This window comes from Dendrobates tinctorius, unplaced genomic scaffold (assembly GCF_039654945.1).
Source record: "Dendrobates tinctorius isolate UK_male_01 unplaced genomic scaffold, ASM3965494v1 ptg000063l, whole genome shotgun sequence".
NCBI lineage: Eukaryota > Metazoa > Chordata > Amphibia > Anura > Dendrobatidae > Dendrobates > Dendrobates tinctorius.
The window spans coordinates 8,994,856-9,017,774 of NW_027361731.1; the positions used below are offsets into that span (position 1 = coordinate 8,994,856).

At 45.6% G+C, this 22,919-nt stretch overlaps 1 protein-coding gene across 1 annotated transcript in view; it reads left to right on the plus strand.

Annotated features, from left to right (window-relative positions):
* The first annotated feature begins 1,115 nt into the window (after positions 1-1,115).
* The window catches only part of LOC141094218 (uncharacterized), a 41,119-nt gene continuing 19,315 nt past the window's right edge, over positions 1,116-22,919 (plus strand). Inside the window, 6 exon segments of the mRNA XM_073580017.1 lie at positions 1,116-1,569; positions 18,632-18,782; positions 18,912-19,091; positions 19,175-19,298; positions 19,382-19,479; positions 19,678-19,768. Coding sequence (XP_073436118.1) covers positions 18,705-18,782; positions 18,912-19,091; positions 19,175-19,298; positions 19,382-19,479; positions 19,678-19,768 — 571 coding nt within the window. The 5' untranslated portion in view covers positions 1,116-1,569; positions 18,632-18,704.

The following is a 22,919-nucleotide window of genomic DNA, read 5'->3' on the forward strand; positions in this document are numbered from 1 at the left end:
GCTCTGCGGGTGGAGGTCGGTGCTGGAGGCTCCATTATTCTCTATGTGGGGTGCGGCTCTGCGGGTGGAGGTCGGTGCTGGAGGCTCCATTATTCTCTATGTGGGGTGCGGCTCTGCGGGTGGAGGTCGGTGCTGGAGGCTCCATTCTCTATGTGGAGTGCGGCTCTGCGGGTGGAGGTCGGTGCTGGAGGCTCCATTATTCTCTATGTGGAGTGCGGCTCTGCGGCTGGAGGTCGGTGCCGGAGGCTCCATTATTCTCTATGTGGAGTGCGGCTCTGCGGCTGGAGGTCGGTGCCGGAGGCTCCATTATTCTCTATGTGGAGTGCGGCTCTGCGGGTGGAGGTCGGTGCTGGAGGCTCCATTATTCTCTATGTGGAGTGCGGCTCTGCGGGTGGAGGTCAGTGCTGGAGGCTCCATTATTCTCTATGTGGAGTGCGGCTCTGCGGGTGGAGGTCGGTGCCGGAGGCTCCATTATTCTCTATGTGGAGTGCGGCTCTGCGGGTGGAGGTCAGTGCTGGAGGCTCCATTATTCTCTATGTGGAGTGCGGCTCTGCGGGTGGAGGTCGGTGCCGGAGGCTCCATTATTCTCTATGTGGAGTGCGGCTCTGCGGGTGGAGGTCGGTGCTGGAGGCTCCATTATTCTCTATGTGGGGTGCGGCTCTGCGGGTGGAGGTCGGTGCTGGAGGCTCCATTATTCTCTATGTGGAGTGCGGCTTTGCGGGTGGAGGTCGGTGCCGGAGGCTCCATTATTCTCTATGTGGAGTGCGGCTCTGCGGGTGGAGGTCGGTGCTGGAGGCTCCATTATTCTCTATGTGGAGTGCGGCTCTGCGGGTGGAGGTCGGTGCTGGAGGCCCCATTATTCTCTATGTGGAGTGCGGCTCTGCGGGTGGAGGTCGGTGCTGGAGGCTCCATTATTCTCTAAGTGGAGTGCGGCTCTGCGGGTGGAGGTCGGTGCTGGAGGCTCCATTATTCTCTATGTGGAGTGTGGGTGGAGGTCGGTGCTGGAGGCTCCATTATTCTCTATGTGGGGTGCGGCTCTGCGGGTGGAGGTCGGTGCCGGAGGCTCCATTATTCTCTATGTGGGGTGCGGCTCTGCAGGTGGAGGTCGGTGCTGGAGGCTCCATTATTCTCTATGTGGAGTGTGGCTCTGCGGGTGGAGGTCGGTGCCGGAGGCTCCATTATTATCTCTTCGGAGTGCGACTCTGCGGGTGGAGGTCGGTGCCAGAGGCTCCATTATGTGGAGTGCAGCTCTGCAGGTGGAGGGATGTGGAGATTCCCCATTACTGGCACATTAATACTAGAAATCTATTGCACAGGGGATATCGCCTCCAATTCCCACAAGAAGAATCCTGGAAACATAGAATTAGAAATGATTTTTTCTCCGCAGTTTCTATAGGACTTAATACTTTCCTGATTCCGGAGAGTAATAGAAATACGGCAGAAACCAGAGGAAGAAAGTTCAGAGAAGAAGCTTCATAGAAAGACATTGAAGTTACAGACGCCATTTAAGCCTTTGGGAGAAAGTGATTTCAGCACTTTACCGAGTAAATCCCAACAGCACTGTAGCAGGTAAAGACCCCAATATCCACAGGTGTCCCTTCTATTTGGGGGGGAAACTATCACCTCTAATAATCCTCAGACAGTTCTGACACTCTGAAAAGTGCCCCTTTATGGAGGTGACAGTCTGTTTAGCCACTTTAAATTTGTTTATTAACCTCAAACAGAATATACAATATACATACTTGCATGTGATGAGTATGAGATGCAAAGCATAATGTACATTCCGGCTTACATACGAGATAAAACATAATGACATGTACAATTCTTCATATTATTGCACAGGTAATAAAACCTATTTAACTTCCTAAACTACAACTACACCTACAAAAAACTACTATTTCGCAGCTTGATTTCACATCAGTTGTTCACCACGTGACGTCTCCACTCTACAGAATAAGATGAGAGGAATTCCACCTCTCCCAGATCTCTTCAAATTTACCCGGGCATCCCCTGTTTCGATACAGTGTACTGTACATTCATATAGGATAATCGAATTCACCAAATCGATCCAGATCCTAAGGGATGGACATGAGCCCCCCCATCCACCGCAGTGCCAGTACCTTCCGTGCCATAAATAGCGTCTCCCGTAAAAATTGTAGTGACCCACAAGTCTCCTCATCCCACACCCCAAACATACAAACCAGTGGCTCAAGGGGAACAGGAGCTTGTACCAGGGAAGTTAGTAATGACGTCACTTCTTTCCAATATTGTGCGATGATAGGACACTGCCAGATCATGTGGATAAAATCTGCATCTAATGAATGACATCTCAAACATTCCTATGATTGGAATCGGCCCATCTTAGAGTCGTGTCAGAGTCAGATATGATTGGTTTATGATATATAATTGTATCATTCTGTTATTAATAGACGGAGACACCCCTATCGGAGATTCTAGAATTTCTTCCCACTCCTCTCCCTGTATATCAGGGATGAGCCTTTCCCATTTCCCTTTAACTGAGTTTATGGCGGATTCTGCCCCTACTGACAGCATATATGTATACAGAGAGGAGATGAGACCCTGGGGACCCTGCGATTTAAGGATTCCTATCAAGGGTAAAGACGAAATAGCATTATTTATACCCACATATCTCATGTGTGACTGAAAGGCCGATCTTAGTTGCAAATAACGGCAGAATTGGGATCTCACAATATCATATTTAACCTGCAACTGTTCAAAAGACAACAGGGTTCCATGATCATGCAAATCACCTATCGAGGAGACATTATGTTGAGTCCAAAATTCAGCGGACGGGTGTTCAAGTATTACCGGAAGATAACCATTTTTCCACAGGAGCATTTCAGCTATAATGTCTGTAAATCCAGTCACCTTCTTAATCTGTCTCCACACTGATCGCGCCAGACGAAGCAAGGGCAACAGACAGGGGACACCAATTTTTCCCAGTTCCAGAAAGCCCAGCGGACAATTAGCTTGTGCGGCATGGAGCAGGTGGTTTTCAGAGTTATGGAGATAGTTACCGGGCATTCACTTACTTATAGCTCTGGCTAGTCCAGCTAGATAGTATAGAAAAAAAAGTCTGGTAATGCTGCCCCACCCCACTTTTTAGGTCTTTGCAAGGTGGACAGTCTGAGTTTGGGCCTAGTTTTCCCCCTTATAAAGGACGTAATTTGGGAATTCAAATTCGCAAAGAAGGATCTGGGTAACATCACAGCACTAGGTTGAAGAGAATAACTGAGCTTAGGGAGTAAAGCCCCTGTTACACATAACGATGTTCCAGCGATTTCCACCAACGATCCGACATGATGGGATCGCTGGGACATCGTTAGGCTGATCGCTGGTGAGCTGTCACAAGACAGCCCCAGCGATCAGGACCAGCGCGATGCTCCTGGATACCCGATGTTTACATTAGTAACCAGCTTCCAGTGTGGCTGATCGCTGGTCTCTTGCTGCCACACGCAGCGATGTGTGCTGGGCAGCAGAAGACCAGCAATCTAAAAACAGCCCAGGCTGATCGAGCACAATCAGCGATAACCATCAGGGGGTCCGGTCGCTTCTCCCCGTCACACATAACAATCTCGCTGGCGAGATCGTTGATGTGTCACAAAATCAGCAATCTCGCTAGCGGGTGTTTAACCCAAATTGTAAATTTTATTTTAACCTTTTCTAGCAGTGGGTGTATGTTGAGCCGTAAATCCATTGCGTTGGTTTGAGATATGTGGACACCTAGATATTTAAAACTGGGTACAATAGGCAACGAAGAAAGAGTTTCGAGCTGTGGCATCTGGTTGTGAGAGAGGGGCATCAGGGCAGATTTCTCCCAATTTATATATCAGCCGGAATATTTGCTGAATTTGTTTATAGTGGCAATTACCTGCGTCAGTGTTTCCTCCGCCCTATTCATAAATATTACCATATCGTCAGTGTGCCAGGGGTTTGGCAGCGTCCAAGAGTGGACCCTCTGGGTCGCAGAGCTGAGGCCCCCAGGGCGAGCGCGCCAGGTGGAACCAACCCCTATACACTGACCGTTAGGGGCAGGCCTGCGGGGATCAGACACCGCGACAGCTGGAACCAAGAGGGGCGACTCGAATAACCGGAGTGGCTACGGGCAGGACTGGGATGCAGACAGGGCCCAAGGTAGGGGGGCAAGGAGTACCGGAAGGGAACTGGTGTAGAGGAACCAAGCAGCCAGTACCAAGAGGTGGCAACAGGACTAGGGCACAGGACTCCGTGCACTGAACGCGGAGGGAGACGGCACGGTAGCACCAGGACAAATACAATGACAGACAGCAGGCAGGAGAACCAGGACTGGAGGACGGATATGAGACGGAGCCCAGAGGAGACACTGGGTAGAGAACAGAGACAGGGCAGCACGGAGGGCAGACAGATGACAGAACCAGAGGCAGAGACAACGAAGGCAGGGACAGAAGAGATCACAAGACAAGGGAGAAGACCATAGACTACCTATAGGCGGCCAGATTAGCGCAAAGTATAGCACACGATAACCAGACGTACTCCCCTTATGGGAGACGCCTGAAATACCCCATGCCAGGAAGTGGTTGACTGGTCCTGCCCCTCGGAGACGCCCACCACCGGGTTTAAGGAAGCTGCCGGGCGCGCGCCCGCGGCCTAAGGCGCATGCGCGGGACCGCGACTGAGTGGAAGGAAGAACGTGGGAGCGTGCGAGAGGATGTGAACGGGTAAGAGGAGGCCGCGGCGGGTCCCACCGCTGATGGGACGGCGGCAGGCACAGCCGCTGATGTCACAGTCAGCATATAAGCCTATGGCATCTACCCGACCCGCTATTTCTATACCCTCAATATTAGGAGAAGATCTTATGCGAATCGCCAATGCCTCAATCGCTAGAGTAAAAAGGGAAAGGGGACACCCCCTGACGGTTCCCCTATGTAGTGAAAAGGACTCAGATATGGAACTATTTACAATGATACAGGCTTTGGGTTTCATATATAATACATTGACCCATTTCAAAAACCTGTCACCAAATCCATGTCTCTGTAAACATGCACAGAGGAAAGGCCACTTAAGGGAGTCGAAGGCGTTAGCCGCATCCAACGATGCCAATGGCCTTTTATTGTCTGGTACCAAAGAGCTATATTGGACTACCGACTGGACTCGTCTAATATTGATGGAAGTGCTCTTCCCAGGCATAAAACTGGTCTGGTCAGGGTGTATAAGTTCCAGTATAAACGCGTTTAATCTGGTGGCCAAAATTTTTGTAAGGATCTTATAGTCCACATTCACCAGTGATATAAGCCGATAAAATCCACAGACTAAAGGGTCCTTCCCCTCCTTTTTAAGCACTATTATATTAGCCTCGTAGACGGACTCCGGCATGGATCCCCCCTCCCAAATCCCCCCGAAACACCCACAACGAAAGTGGCGCTAATATGTCCCGATATTTCCTGTATAATTCGATGGGAAACCCATCTGGTCCAGGGGCCTTCCCAGAGGCCATATCTGATATGGCGTTCTCTATCTCTTCCAAAGTACAGTCATATGTTAAAGTTTGGGCACCCCTATTAATGTTAACCTTTTTTCTTTATAACAATTGTGGTTTTTGCAACAGCTATTTCAGTTTCATATATCTAATAACTGATGGACTCAGTTATATTTCTGGATTCAAATGAGGTTTATTGTACTAACAGAAAATGTGCAATCTGCATTTAAACAAAATTTGACCGGTGCAAAAGTGTGGGCACCCTTATCATTTTCTTGATTTGAACACTCCTAACTACTTTTTACTGACTTCCTGAAGCACTAAATTGGTTTTGTAACCTCATTGAGCTTTGAACTTCATAGCCAGGTGTATCAAATCATGAGAAAAGGTATTTAAGGTGTCCACTTGCAAGTAGTTCTCCTATTTGATTCTCCTTAGAAGAGTGGCATCATGGGCTCCTCAAAACAACTCTCAAAGAAAACAAAGATTATTCAACATAGCTTTTCAGGGGAAGGACACAAAAAGTTGTCTCAGAGATTTAACCTGTCAGTTTCCACTGTGAGGAACATAGTAAGGAAATGGAAGAACACAGGTACAGTTCTTGTTAAGCCCAGAAGTGGCAGGCCAAGAAAAATATCAGAAAGGCAGAGAGGAATAATGGTGAGAACAGTCAAGGACAATCCACAGACCACCTCCAAAGACCTGCAGCATCATCTTGCTGCAGATGGTGTCACTGTGCATCGGTCAACAATACAGCGCACTTTGCACAAGGAGAAGCTGTATGGGAGAGTGATGCGAAAGAAGCCGTTTCTGCAAGCACGCCACAAACAGAGTCGCCTGAGGTATGCAAAAGCACATTTGGACAAGCCAGTTACATTTTGGAAGAAGGTCCTGTGGACTGATGAAACAAAGATTGAGTTGTTTGGTCATTCAAAAAGGCGTTATGCATGGAGGCTAAAAAACACAGCATTCCAAGAAAAACACTTGCTACCCACAGTAAAATTTGGTGGAGTTTCCATCATGCTTTGGGGCTGTGTGGCCAATGCCGGCACCGGGAATCTTGTTAAAGTTGAGGGTCGCATGGATTCAACTCAGTATCAGCAGATTCTTGACAATAATGTGCAAGAATCAGTGATGAAGTTGAAGTTACGCAGGGGATGGATATTTCAGCAAGACAATGATCCAAAACACCGCTCCAAATCTACTCAGGCATTCATGCAGAGGAACCATTACAATGTTCTGGAATGGCCATCCCAGTCCCCAGACCTGAATATCATTGAACATCTGTGGGATGATTTGAAGCGGGCTGTCCATGCTCGGCGACCATCAAACTTAACTGAACTGGAATTGTTTTGTAAACAGGAATGGTCACAAATACCTTCATCCAGGAGCTCATTAATAGCTACAGGAAGCGACTAGAGGCTGTTATTTTTGCAAAAGGAGGATCTACGAAATATTAATGTCACTTTTATGTTGAGATGCCCATACTTTTGCACCGCTCAAATTTTGTTTAAATGCAGATTGCACATTTTCTGTTAGTACAATAAACTTCTTTTGAATCCAGAAATATAACTGAGTCCATCAGTTATTAGATATATGAAACTGAAATAGCTGTTGCAAAAACCAAAATTGTTATAAAGAAAAAAGGTTAACATTAATAGGGGTGCCCAAACTTTAACAAATGACTGTAAATTCAGCATCCATAAAGGCTCGCTGGGAAGGGCTTAGTGTGGGAAATGTTATATCTGACAGGTAGTCTAGACACCCCTGACCATCAACGCCACTTTTAGAGTTGTACAATAATCTGTAATAATCATGAAAGCAGCTCAGTATTTCTTCAGTTGAGGATACCAAAGTACCATCCAAGCTACGAATCTGTAATATTGTGTTAGAAGTATTATGTTGATGCACCAAATGGGCTAAAAATTTACTTGCTTGGTTTCCCAACTCAAAATAGATTGACGGGCAAAAAATAATTTACGTTTGGACTTAGTGTCTATGTGTTGGGTGTATAACCTTTAAGCAGCCAACCACTCCACCCTATTACCGCTAGTTTGATCAGATATGTATGCGGCCTCCGTATCTTTCAGTCGTTGCTCCATCTCATCATCCTCCCTTGATGTCACCCGCTTGATGTAAGAGATCGTAGAGGATAGGCAACCCCTCAAATATGCCTTAAGGGCATCCCAAAATAAATTAATATTCCGGTGTTCCGGGTGGGACGAGATGACGCAATGCAACTGATCTATCGTTCTATCGTGCAATTCCACCAACTTTAACCAGAAAGGTTTCAATTTCCAGACCATCCTATTATTTAGTGGTCCGTAGTTAAGTTTAAGAATGACCGGACTATGATCTGAAATCCCCCCCCCCCCTACTGCCATGTTCTATATTGTCCACCCACATTGCTAGACTGCTGGACCCAAATATATAATCTATGCGCGATAAGGAGCACTTAGTGGATGAATGGCAGGTGTATTCCCTTGTCTTGTGGTGTCGCGTTCTCCATAAATCTAACCATCCGCTTCCCTCCATGAACTGTGATAGCTGGGATGTAGCCGGCGGAGGGGCCTCTTCTTGCATCCCATCCCCCAATCTCAGTCTGTCTAGACGGTTATTCGTGACCAAGTTGAAATCCCCCATGCAGATGACATCTGCATCTGGATAGTTCAGGGCAAAACTCATCGCCTTCTGGAGAATTGACATATTAGCAGAGGGGGGTTGTAGATGCATAAAGTAACATGCTGCCTAGAGTTAATTAGTGCATGTAAAAAAAACAAAACCCCTCAGGATCTCACCGGGCCTCCCTGGCCTCCCACCTAACATCCTTATGTATCAGTAACAAAACCCCCCTAGAATAGCTGGTATGAAATGCGTGAATAAACCATTGTGTCCATGGTTTCTTCACACATTGATCTGTGTCTCTGGTCAAATATGTCTCCACCAAGGCCACAATATGAGGGCGATATTGCCTAATCTGTGAAAAGACCTTAATCCTCTTCCGCTGGGTTTTAATACCCCTCACATTCCAGGTCATGCATATGATTTCAGACCCCATTTTTTACTTATCTGAATATTGGGCATTTTGTTGCTGGAGCAAAATATAGAGATATCACATAGAAAGCAGTACTGCCATTGGCTGCGACTTCTACCTAAATAACAATTAAAACTATTGAAAAAAAGAAAACAGAATAAAAACCTAACAATATAGGAGCAAAGTCCCACACTCCTAACAACAAGCAAACAAGGGGATACCATCACTGAACTCAGTGTCCGGTATTGTTGGTAACTGGATACCCGCCGAGAAGGCCCCAATTAGACCTTTAGTAGAAGGATATGGGTTAGCAGTAAGTACATTAGGATTCCTTTACAAGAGATCCCTTATGGGACCGCAGCCACTCAGTTGCCTCCGCTGGATCCATAAAAAACACGGAGGAGCCCCATGGACAACCCAGACCCAGCCCGGATAGAGCATCGAATACATAATGTTTCTCTCTGAGCCGCTTCTTGATTTTGATGAATTGCGCCCGCTGTTGCTGGAGTTCCATGGAGAAATCCGGGAAAATCGAGATCACAGCATTGTCAAACTTGATGGGACTTTTTTGCCGAGCGAGACACAGAATGGTATCTGTCTTTACAGTTGAGGAGACGAGCCAGGAAAGGTCTAGGTGGGGCTCCCGGAGGAAGGGGTTTTGTAGGAGCCCTATGAGCCCTTTCGACAGCAAATGCTGGAGAGAATTCATCCCCCAAAGAGGTTTTGAGCCAGCCTTCTAGAAATTGCTCAGAATGCTGACCTTCCGGAAGACCAGTGACATGGATATTATTCCGGCTCATTCTGCTCTCCCGATCGCCCGCCTTCTGCTTCCAGGCATTCATAGAGCCTGCTGCCTTTGTTAATTTGGCCTCCATAGGTGTGATAGTGTCCTCTACCTGAGACACTCTTGTCTCCACTTCCGTAATGCGTCCCCTCATGGCTTGCAAATCTTGTCAGAGTCACCCCACCTCACTGTAAACGTCCTTTATTTTACCAGTCAGGGACGTCCTAGTTAGGGAGATGGCTTGCATCAGCTGTTCAGATGCCTGTTTGAGTGTCAATTCCTCCTGCTCATTCTCCTCCTCACCCCCAGAGGGACGGTTTTTACGTTGAGCTTGTGGAGAATTATTTCTAAGAGACCGTGCACTTTCAGAGGGGTCGTGTCTGGCAAACTCTTTTTTAATTTTTCTGCTGCTGCTGATCCTTTAGACCGATTCATGGTCAGTGACAATGCGGCATAACAGGATGACTAGAGGTGTATACTCTGGGGATTTTCCCCTCCAGTTATAAGCACAGCAGGTCTAGTGTTAAATAATTATGTCCCAGGAGCAGTTCCCATGCAGAGGGGTCACATAGATTAATAAGAGCAGTGCCTGGTGCTGTATCGATGAGGCTTCCTGGGGGGGGAGAGACACGCAGCACCCGCAAAGGCAGCAGCCAGCTCTGGGGGGAGCAGAGGTCCCCACAGTAATGGCGCCAACAGCCAAGTGAGTCTATTACTAAGAGGGGGGAACGAGAGGCCCAATTTTCCAGGGCACTCACCTCGTATCCCCTGAGTCTTTAGGATATGGGCCACTGCCCGGTAATGCTGCAGTGGTGAGGGCTGGATGCCGCAGCTCACACTGACAGCGTGCTTGTCTAAGATGGCCGCCGCCTAATGCAGGCCCCGCCGTCCATCCTGGCCTCTCCGGCCGACAGCTAACCAGAGCCGCTCTGTGTCCTGCAGGGGTCCAGGGGGGTCCCGAATGCCACCAGGTATGTCGCGATAAGAAGGTCTGGTGCAGGATGAAGACAGGAGCTCCCACAGCGTTCGTCCTCTCTCCTCGGCTACATAGCCACGCCCCCCCCATTTAGCCACTTTAGCTTCATAGTATCAGCTCTAATCCAATGGTGAGAGAGCGATTTACCCTGAGGAGTCACAAATTGTGGGGTTGGTATAAAATGTTATATTTAGGGGGTTTTGTGATTCTTATAATGAGACAACACAATGGTTTTATTCCTTTTCCGCTGATGGATACAAACGACCCAACTATAAAAGACGGGAACCGAGGAAACATGTATTACTCTCAGAGTACAGGGCCTCAACACAAACAGTATAATGTTTTTCTTGTAACATATGGAAGCTTATGGGAAAATGCCCCCAAAAAACTTCATATCAAGAGAAAAAAAAACACTGTACATGTAGATATTGGCATCAAATATCTCCTGTCTTGCTGTTCTTACAAACCATCTTTTCTACAAGCCTCAACCTTCTGTGTGTGAATCAGAGCTGAGATCTAACGTGATAGAAGATTACAGTGCGGGGAAGACGGGAAACCTTTATATAGACGGCCGGTGGGGATGGAGTCAATGACGGACTCTGGCCAAATATGTTTCTAGAACCGTAGTAGAAGATGAAGATGTCGTCCTCATCATGACGTAGTTATTTCTCCTGTCACGTGTAATGAATATCTCCTGCAGTATTACTAATGCTGATTCCAGTGTCGGTAAATGAGACGAGAATTAGCGTTATGGAAGATGAGTCTATGAGAAACGTATTCAGCTGCCGACTCCGAGGAAGAAACTGCTTGTTGTCTGTGGCCTAAATATGTTTTATTAGTAGATGTCAGGGAAGTGTGCAGTATTATTATTATTATTATTATTATTATTTATTGTTATAGCGCCATTTATTCCATGGCGCTTTACATGTAAGGAGGGGTATACATAATAAAAACAAGTACAATAATCTTAAACAATACAAGTCATAACTGGTACAGGAGGAGACAGGACCCTGCCCATGAGGACTCACAATCTACAAGGGATGGGTGATAATACAGTAGGCGAGGGTAGAGCTGGTCGTGCAGCGGTTTGGTCGATCGGTGGTTACTGCAGGTTATAGGCTTGTCGGAAGAGGTGGGTCTTCAGGTTCTTTTTGAAGGTTTCGATGGTAGGTGAGAGTCTGATATGTTGTGGTAGAGAGTTCCAGAGTAGGGGTGATGCGCGAGAGAAATCTTGTATGCGATTGTGGGAAGAGGAGATAAGAGGTGAGTAGAGAAGGAGATCTTGTGAGGATCGGAGGTTGCGTGCGGGAAAGTACCGGGAGACGAGGTCACAGATGTATGAAGGAGACAGGTTGTGGATGGCTTTGTATGTCATGGTTAGGGTTTTGTAATCGAGTCTCTGGGCAATTGGGAGCCAGTGAAGGGATTGACAGAGGGGAGAAGCTGGAGAATAGCGGGGGGGACAGGTGGATTAGTCGGGCAGCAGAGTTTAGAATAGATTGGAGGGGTGCGAGAGTGTTTGAGGGGAGGCCACAGAGCAGGAGGTAGCAGTAGTCAAGGCGAGAGATGATGAGGGCATGGACTAGGGTTTTTGCAGATTCTTGGGTGAGGAATGAACGGATTTGTGAAATATTTTTGAGTTGAAGTCGGCAGGAAGTGGAAAGGGCTTGGATATGTGGTTTGAAGGAGAGATCAGCGTCAAGGATTACTCCGAGGCAGCGAGCTTGTGGGACTGGGGAGAGTGGGCAGTCATTTACTGTAATTGATAGGTTCATAGGGGGGGTCACGTGAGATGGGGGAAAGATGATGAATTCTGTTTTGTCCATGTTGAGTTTCAGACGTTGTAAAGTCACAAAAAATACCATTGCTGCTTGGGTCCCTGCCAGTTACAGCTAATCAGTAGCCAGTGATTGGGAGCATGGAGAAGATGTCTTAGTCAGCAATTCAACTTATGTTCCAGTCCATAAAAGACTAAAGAATACAACAAAATCTACACGTTATATTTCCTTTTAATATTTCCAACTAGCTGAAGAGCCCGGCGTTGACCGTGCAAAGTAACTAACTCTGGTTTGTTATAACAAATTCCAATGATTATCCTCCATCCCATAGTCCAGTGCCCATATACCCATCATACATATCCTCCATCCCATAGTCCCGTGCCCATATTCCCATCACACATCCTCCATCCCACAGTTCCGTGCCCCATATACCCATTATGGCTTCGCCTTGGCAACCATTCTGACATCATCTTCGCCATGGAAACCTATTATATCATCGTCACCATGGCAACCATTATGACATAGCCATCACCATTGCATTCTATTATGACATCGTCATCATGGCAACCTTTATGACATCATCGCCATGGCAACCATTATGACATCATCCATGGCGACGATGTCAGAATGGTTGCTATAGCGAAGATGATGTCATAATGGGTAAGTTGGCACGGGACTATCGGATGGAGGTAGCCAGCTGTGGTTAGGTATAACAAATTATAATGAATATATTGCACATAAAAACATTTAACATCATATATTCAACACTACAGATTTTCAACACAAATTAACTAAATGATTACCCAAATATTGATAGTATTTTATTTTCTGCTCATTCAAGACTCATTCTGTTTTTCCTTCCGGTGCAAAGATGAACAGATTTTTGGCAGTTCAACTCTTGAACAGGCTACGTAAAGTTGTCCATGAGAAAAGCATGGAGATTTCAAATCCATCCCTACTACTTTCAAGGACTGTCCCTGAGCCTTGTTAATGGACATTGCAAATGCCAGTCAAACTGGAGGCGTTGAAAATCAAAAGGCAAATCAGATGGAATGAGTGGAATTCTTGGAATGAAAATGTCCCCTCCTTTGGCACATCCTGTCAAAATGGTTGCTTCAATTACAAGTGTAAACAGGTTCTTAATCAAGAGTCTTGTCCCATTACACAGCTTTGGTGGATCCAAATCTCTCAACAGCAGAATAGGTGCTCCAGGTTTTAGAAAGAGTTTATGCGGAGGAAGTCCTTGTGGTTCCAATGAGTTGAGGATCTCTGGAGAGAATAATGCTTGATCAGGGTCTGTTACTGTATCCACTGACTTGTAGGTCATGCACATACCTGGAAGGAGACTCAAAATTTGAAGATTGATCTTGTTTACACTATCATTTTTCAGAGCTAGTATAACCCTTTCACACAGCCAACCAGACTTTCTGAAGTTGGATTGAATGTTTGGAAAAACTTTTTTTCTTTTAGCTCCTCAATTGATGTAAACAGTGTAGCAAAAGTTGCTTGGAAACATGATCTGTCCAGTGGTTGAATTTATTGGTGCTTTGTCATCTCCAATAGTCAACAGCTGGCTTGAGAACAGTCCAGTAGAAACATCGGCTCTCACGTGGACCCTCATGTTTGTGTTCAGCGATGTTTTCTTCACATGTCTCCAAAGGTATGATGCTTTTAGGCAGGTATTGAGTTCATCTGCAGGGGTTGATTTTGGTATAAAGGGTAGTGTTTGTTAGAAGTCACCTGCTAGTGTTTGTTAGAAGTCACCTGCCAAAACAACAACTACACCACCCATGATAGAATTGTTTCCACGCAAGTCTTGCAGCAGTCTGTCCACTGCTTCCGTTCATCTCAAATGATGGCACTGCGCTTTTGAAGCACTTTGGCCTGTCCTGATCCTTTGGCAATGTTGCAAACTGGGCTATCACTGTGAGACAGGTTAAGTGATAGCTTGAATGTCGCATGTGCCGTCCTACCACCAGTTAAAAGTGTAGCTGCAATTCGAGAAGATGCCACTGCAAGTGCAATCTTTTGTTATTGCCGAAATTTTGCTAGGAGCAAGTTGATTAAAAATGTCTTTCTTGTTCCACCTGGTTCATCTAGGAAGACAATCGCAATTTTGTAAGTTGCAGTGAAAAAAAATTTGGTTGTAGGCATTTCTTGGTCTGGTACCAACAGTGGCTCATTGTGAGAGACAAATGCTGTGAGTTCTTCAGTGTTGTAGTTTGTTTTTCTGAATATCTCCCTGCACATTTTGGTTAGCTTCCTGATTTCTTGTTGGAGTAGGTAAGCCAAGTAGGTGTAATGCTTTTCCAGACATATCCATGCAGTGGTGCTCAAGGAGAATTAGGGTATGTTTCCACGGGCTGTATTGCATCCGGATTTGCTGCGGATTGAACGCTACGTACAGCCGCAGCGTTTAATCCGCAGCATCCAGATGTTACAACATAGTGGAGGGGATTTTATGAAATCCCATCTCCACTATGCGTCCTAATACATGGGTGACACACCCACAAAACCGGATATGCGGCGCAGCATGTCTGTTTACCTTGCAGAGACGCTCAGTCTCCGCAAGGTAAATAACCCGGTCTATGTTTGCGATGCGGTGATACCGCATGTGTTCAATGAACACATCCAGAATCACCATGCATACAGAAGGGGGCGAGGCTTTGGGGAGGCTTTCCGCTCAGTGCAAAGCAGAAGGAATGCGCTACATGGAAACTCGCCCTAAAAGTTTTGTTGACAATGTATTCAGTGAAGTTGATAAGTTGCTGAGGATTTTCCTTTTTAACCTGCATGAGGATGTCTTCACAGAGATTAGTTTTGAACTTTGTCCAAATGTCAAGGGGATTTGAAATATTACAGGTTGTTAGAAGAATACCAAAGAGGTGTCTTAGTCGCTTTGGGATTTTTGTGGCTGCTGCTTCATTGAGGGTCATGTCCCAGTGTGCGTCATTTTCATCAGGTTTGCTGGGTCAAAGTAAATTCTCTGTCCATGTTCCAAGTGAGATGCATAACTGGTGGGTAGCGCTCATGAATGGAGAGCCCTAGTATTTTCCCAAGAGCTTCATTGCTGCTGATGTACCTGCCCATCTGGAATGCCTCTACTTCATCAATATGTCCATTTTTCTGGACTTCAAACACTGCTTGATCACTTCCTTTGTAGACATATTTGCATACGTACTTGATTGATTTCATATAATGGCAAGATTCGATGTTGATGTGAGCCTGGAAAAATTTTGAGAGCAGAGGATTGTCAGGCACCACCCACTTGTCAATTTCTATCTCTTGGGGTGATGACCCAGCGTGCATTTTGAGCTTTGCTATGAAACCACCATCCCTTCAGTTTCTTCTTCCGTAGACTGGATATCCATCTTGTCCAGTTTGTGTTTCTTGGACCAGTTTTTGTAGGTAATTCTTTGAACACCTGCCATCAACCGTGCAGGGAGAATTTTTGTTGAGATTCCCACAGGGACCATGGATCATATCTTTGCGATGTTGTCAAAGAGCAACGGGTCAGTCTTGGGGTCTGGCAATTATGCACTGATAATATTGTCAATTTCAGTGGGCTGTATTTTTTTTGTTTCAGCCAGATCAAGATATGGGCATGAGGAAGGCGTCTTTTTTGCCATTCTACTGAACACATCCAGCACTGTGTCTCACCAAACACGTGTGCTTTTGTAATCAGATGAACCATTTTTGCAAGTTTTCATTTCAAAACTCGTGCAATGATGTCATGGCAATGGAAAGTTTTCTGGCCTGGATGTCTGCATTTGAGGATGTGATTTTCCTCACCAGCTCTTGTCACGATCCTATGGGCATAGAAGTCCATGGCCGACACTTATTTTCCCTGAAGGGTTGCCTGTGGCAGGATTTGTCTGAGGTATTTCAGTGATGGCTATCCTGCCCCTGCCAATAGATAATTGGATATTGCAGTCCTATGATGGACCTGTGAGCTTCTGCCACCCGTTCAAACCGTTGTTCCTTTTCTGAAGCACAGTGTCACGGCTGTGAAACTCATTACCCACAATCAGAATAGCTACCTCATCAAATGTGGGGGGATTGAAATGCCGCTGATGCGCCCTTTGAAGTGTTTGTAATCCTCACTTGGCATGCATTCAAGTGTAGTCTTGAAAAGTTGAACATATGGATTGTTTAAGTGAAGGAACTGCTGCAAGTTAGTGACAATATCAAGGCGAGTGTTTGGAATTAAAGAGCATCTCTGCTGAGCCTCTGCTTCTACATTTCCCATGAAGTAGAGGTGAAGACATTGAGGTTCTTTACCTAGTGATGGAAGCAGTGAGCCAACGGAGTGGTAAATCTGTTCTTGAACTTTGAATGTGGGCATAAATCCAGTTGAGAAAACTTCTCTTTTTGCACCAAATGATGACATTTGGAAGCCGGAGTTGTACTTCCTGATGTTGTCCAAGAAATGGTTTGATATTGCAGTGGCGCCTGTCATCAGAGACTTCAGGGGATCTGGTGGTGAGAGGAGAGGAAGCAGTTTTACCCTGCCATTTGCACAGCATAAACCTGGCGGCTCATCTTTCCACTTCAGGGTATTGTGCAGTACGTGCAGACCACATCCATTTATCCTATGTTAACTATTGGATTATCCTGATAGTTGAAGTCTGAGTGGTAGAAAAAGGCAGAGTATTTAAAATTTCCAACTTTTTCCTGTGTCGTGGTGGAAGCAGTTGCAATTCTCATGTCTATAAGTCTTGCTTCTCTCTGCTCAGACGTTTCAGTGGCCCTTGAGGAAGCAGCTCTTGTTCTCTTGTCTGCAAGTCTTGCTTCTCTCTACTGGGACATTGCCTGCCTCCCTTTCTTCCATTTCTGTACTCATACAGTATATACAGTTGTGGCCAAAAGTATTGACACCCCTGCAATTTTGTCAGATAATACTTAGTTTCTTCCTGAATATTATTGCAAACACAAATTCTTTGTTATTATCTTCATTTAATTTGTCTTAAATGAAAAAACACAAAAAGAATTGTTCTAAAGCCAAATTGGATATAATTCCACACCAAACATAAAAAAAAGAGGGTGGACAAAAGTATGGGCACTGTTCGAAAAATCATGTGATGCTTCTCTAATTTGTGTAATTAACAGCACCTGTAACTTACCTGTGGCACCTAACAGGTGTTGGCAATAACTAAATCACACTTGCAGCTAGTTGACATGGATTAAAGTTGACTCAACCTCTGTCCTGTGTCCTTGTGTGTACCACATTGAGCATGGAGAAAAGAAACACCACAGAACTGTCTGAGGACTTGAGAAACCAAATTATGAGGAAGCATGAGCAATCTCAAGGCTACAAGTCCATCTCCAAAGACCTGAATGTTCCTGTGTCTACCGTGCGCAGTGTCATCAAGAAGTTTAAAGCCCATGGCACTGTGGCTAACCTCCCTAGATGTGGACGGAAAAGAAAAATTGACAAGAGATTTCAACGCAAGATTGTGCGGATGTTGGATAAAGAACCTCAACTAACATCCAAACAAGTTCAAGCTGACCTGCAGTCCGAGGGTACAACAGTGTCAACCCGTACTATCCGTCGGCGTCTGAATGAAAAGGGACTGTATGGTAGAAGACCCAGGAAGACCCCACTTCTTACCCTGAGACATAAAAAAAAGCCAGGCTGGAGTTTGCCAAAACTTACCTGAAAAAGCCTAAAATGTTTTGGAAGAATGTTCTCTGGTCATATTAGACAAAAGTAGAGCTTTTTGGGCAAAGGCATCAACATAGAGTTTACAGGAGAAAAAAAGGGGCATTCAAAGAAAAAAACACGGTCCCTACAGTCAAACATGGCAGACGTTCCCTGATTTGTTTGGGGTTGCTTTGCTGCCTCTGGCACTGGACTGCTTGACCGTGTGCATGGCATTATGAAGTCTGAAGACTACCAACAAATTTTTCAGCATAATGTAGGGCCCAGTGTGAGAAAGCTGGGTCTCCCTCAGAGGTCATGGGTCTTCCAGCAGGACAATGACCCAAAACACACTTCAAAAAGCACTAGAAAATGGCTTGAGAGAAAGCACTGGAGACTTCTAAGGTGGCCAGCAATGAGTCCAGACCTGAATCCCATAGAACACCTGTGGAGAGATCTAAAAACGGCAGTTTGGAGAAGGCACCCTTCTAGTATCAGGGACCTAGAGCAGTTTGCTGGAATTTTAGACCAGTCTTCTTTGGCAGAGCATTGTAAGAAACTCATTGATGGTTGGTCGCAGTTATTTTGGCTAAAGGTTGTGCAACCAAGTATTGGGCTGAGGGTGCCAATACTTTTGTCTGGCCCATTTTTGGAGTTTTGTGTGAAATGATCAATGTTTTGCTTTTTGCTTCATTCTCTTTTGTGTTTTTTCAGTTAAGACAAATTAAATGAAGATAATAATACCAAAGAATTTGTGATTGCAATCATTTTCAGGAAGAAACTGAGTATTATCTGACAAAATTGCAGGGGTGTCAATACTTTTGGCCACAACTGTACCTGTACCATTATGACATCATCGTTGATACACACACTCATTTTTATATACTGTATATAGATAATTGTAATTTTTATGATGTTACATCGGCTCATCTTCTCATTCAGGTCTCTACAATATCAGATCCTCTCAGTGAAGATCTTCTATATAAGAGAATTTTCCTGATTTAACCCATCAAAGATGGATATGGACAGAGACCAGATGGCGGAGAGGATATTACACCTCACCCTAGAGATCCTCTTCCGGCTTACTGGAGAGGTGAGAGATCCTGATGACGTCACATTACATCATTCTTATCTATGGGAATAACAGATGGACAGAACTGGAGAGGTGAGGACTCTGGAAATGTCTGTAGTGAGATTTATTAATGTGTCTCTCCATAACCAGGATTACACAGTGGTGAAGAAGACCTCTAGTGATCGCTGTCAGGACCCTGTGTCTGAGGGATGGGGAAGACCCCTGAGCCCAATCACGGGGCCTACACCTCACCCCCTGATGTATGAGGACATCAATGACCAGAAGATCCTAGAACTCACCTACAAGATGATTGAGCTGCTGACTGGAGAGGTGACACTGCTGGGAATGCTGGGACATTATACAGTAAAGCTATGAAGGGATCGGGGGGATGACGGTATCATTGTATGTGTCAGGTTCCTATAAGGTGTCAGGATGTCGCTGTCTATTTCTCCATGGAGGAGTGGGAGTATTTAGAAGAACACAAAGATGTATACAAGGATGTCATGATGGAGGTTCCCCAGCCCCTCACATCACCAGGTAATAGACAGGACTAAATACACACGGCCTATAATTATCTGTATGTAAAGAATGAATTCAGTCCCTGTATGTGTTTCCTCCAGATCTATCCAGTAAGAGGACAACGCCAGAGAGATGTCCCTGTCCTCTTCTTCCACAAGACTGTAAACAAGAAGATCCCAATGCTCCTCAGGATCATCAGGTAGATGGAGAGAAGGTGTCAGGAGATCTCCCCTATGATGTGTAGACGGCTGTGAAGGTCTTGTGCTCAGTCTTGTTTTATCCACCAGTATTATATGTTTTATACTTGTGTAATGAGAGCGGTGGAGATGGCAGGATTAGAGCTGATCATAGATGTGACTTCTCCATCTATCTGTGACTTTTACAATATTTGCTTCAGGATGAAGATCTGACCCATATTAATGCTACAGAGACATATGTGAGGGGTGATGAGTGGTGTAAAGAGGAGATTCCCACATATGACTGCCCAGGTGAGTAGTGACCACTAAATGCAGAGAAGTCACAGATTTTTCTCAGTCACCAGGTTTATCGATCGTCTAGTCTGGTCGTATCACAATCGTGTGATCACCATTTTGCCTCTAAGCCACAACATTCTGCTCCATTTGGAAATGTTGAAATTACTTTGTGAAATTATTAAATTCTTTTCTATAGAACGTATAGCCTGGAGTATCCACCTACCCCCTGGGCTTAGAAGATGCTGACCGTTACCTGCACAGATTTGTAAACTACAAAGCCAAATGACGTAGAATGTGCTGACAAGTTAGAAAATCACTTACAGACCCATCATAATAGTTTTCTTTAAGAGAAAGCGGAGGGTAATGATGCTGTTGGCTTCCTAGAACCCTGGTATCATATTGGATGAATCTCCCTTCTCTCCCTTCTGTGCTGCTGAATGTGCTCATATGGTCCCTACAAGACCAGGTCCAGTCTTTTTGGACAAACTTCGCTATTATTATTAATATTTATTTATATAGAACCATTGATTCCATGATGCTGTACATGAGAAGGGGTTACATACAAATTACAGATATCACTTCCAATAAACAAACTTACAATGACAGACTGATACAGAGGGGATAGAGGACCCTGCCCTTTCGGGCTTACATGCTACAGGATGGTGGGGAAAGAGTGGGTAGGTTGATGGGTTGCAGCAGTTCCGGTGTTGGTTGAGGTGAGGAGGTAGCGGGGTCATTGCAGGCTGTAGGCTTTTATGAGCAACAACATTAAATGTGCAGTTAGGGCCAAGTGTGAATTTTTGTACAATAACAACAGAGTTTCCTTTTGTCCTGACTTTTCATTTTCTTTTAAAATCAACTAACTTCAAGGAGGATTATGATAAACTACATGCAAAACATTACACTTGTCCCATGATATACAGTATCTCTAAGCTGTGCATGGCTGATGGCTAGAATATACATTTATTTATGCCTGCAGAAGATCTTGGCATGGCTTAAGCCCTGGTTTCATGGATTCACTCCAAATCATAAATTTTCATTATGTTTTCAATCCTAAGGAATTTAGATTACTGCACAATCTCTCCTGAAATAGGGGATGCTAATACTTTCTTTAATCCTATCTTTGACTATTATTGATGAGCGAGCATATTTGTTAATGCTTGGTGCTCGGCGAGGGCCGAGCATTCACGGGATTGGTTGGTGGGAGTTCGAGTCCACACCCTGCATGTTTGGCACTCTAAAGAGCGCCAATCAATATGCAGGCATTGTGTGCCACGTACTGTAATGCCGCAGCCATGTTTGTGGCATTACAGTGATTGGTTGGCAGCACAGAGTCATCAGGTCTATATCAGACCTGGCGCCGCCCTGCTTATCACATTCCTCTCTGGAATCATTTAGTGTAGGGAGAGTTGCTGCCAAATTAGAGTCAGAGTTGGTAGTTTCAAAGTAAGTGTGGGTATACCATAATTGAATACACAAATCCAGCTAAATCAACAGTCCTTCTAAGGCCTGATCACGGGGTATATAGATTGCAGTGCAAGGTAGGCAGGAAGTGTATGTGGATATATAGATGTTACGCGCTGGCGGAATGCACCAAATAATAAAGAAGGTATAAGGTGCGTTCGCAGCCTGGGGTCCACCATGCAGAGATGGTAACTGCTGCTCGGTAATGGTGGACGCTATATGGCGGTATAAAGGAAGAACACACGTGGGTTAACGTCACCCGGTGTGTACAGGGCAAACTCTGTTATGTCACTGAGCCGCACTACTGCAGAACATAAATGCCAGAGCCTGTTTAAGCTCACAGAGCTCGGCAACAGAGAACACAGAATGTGGTCACAGAACTCTGCTCCAAGGACAAGGGGTCAGAGTCCCTCTAGACCTCCTGAGCACACGGCGTCGCACCTGGGGGCGCCACTATAGATGCTGCCTATGGTGGAGTGTCGAGCAAGTGCACTGTGGCATGCAGAGCCACCGGTGGACACTGATGCCAGTCTCAGACTCTGGCTCTACCTACACCTAAGCCTGGGGGCTTAACAGGCTAGGCTGCACAACACATGCGTACCAAGGGTAGGGGTTTCTTAATGAGTCATTCATCAGAGACATTCATACATGCATACAACACTCACTCCACATAGTCTGATAATGCAGTCTATACTAGCGCATGGCTGAGCGTCCATGCTACCCTTTTATAGCAGCGTCCTTCCGGGACCTTCCTCATCGTCCAATCCAAGCTGGAGAAGGACCTGAGCATGTGAACTCCGATCTACAATGGGAGATCGTCCCACGGGCATGCTCAGTTAACCGAAAGGAGGACTTAGTCCCTGGAGTTGCTCGCTGCTGACCAGCATGCGTTGCTATAGCTGGACCAGAGGTGGCAGCAGCAACCAAACCCACAGTGTTAGTCTGAGCAGAGCACCGGGATCGACGAGTCTGCTGAGCAGCCTCCTCTGTGGCTGAAGAGAAATGGGAGACCACCGAGTTGGGATTCCTGCTGTGCAGCGAAAGGAACTCGACGCCTAACATATAGATATCAGTGCTAGGTAGGCATTGTATGTGGCATACTTCATTGCATACATCAAGAGGGTCCATTCCAGTACTGTCTGCTGCTGCTGCCTATTACATATGTTGACTGTATATACATAGCACCAGGTATCAGTGGCCGGAAATAATTTTTTTTGCATCATAAGCCTGATTATGTTATTCAAAAGCAACTTGGAGCACACGTTGTTTTTCTCCATTTCACCACCACTAGCACCCTGTCTTCCACACGGTCAAGTCGTAGTATCCGTGAGTGTAGATCGCATAGTCCTCACCTTGATCCTCCTTCCTCCCACAATGCTGAATGCCCGGAGACAACTGATCCCACACTTGGACACTATGAAGAGCTGTTCACTTTTCCATTTACAAATTTGGGCCTCTCTACTGGTCCACTTGAAGCGGGGCAAGAGGAGATCGCATTTAGCGATGACCAAATATTTGAGCAGCCACAGTCACACAAGGTGGAACATGTCACAAGAGGTGGAAGATGATGAGACACAATTGCCAGAAACTCAGGAGGAGGACCAGGGTGCGGAAGAGGAGGTAGTGGATGATATAGTAACTGACCCAAGGTGATAGGAGGATATGCAGAGCGAGGACAGCAGCACACGGGGAGGTAGGTGTA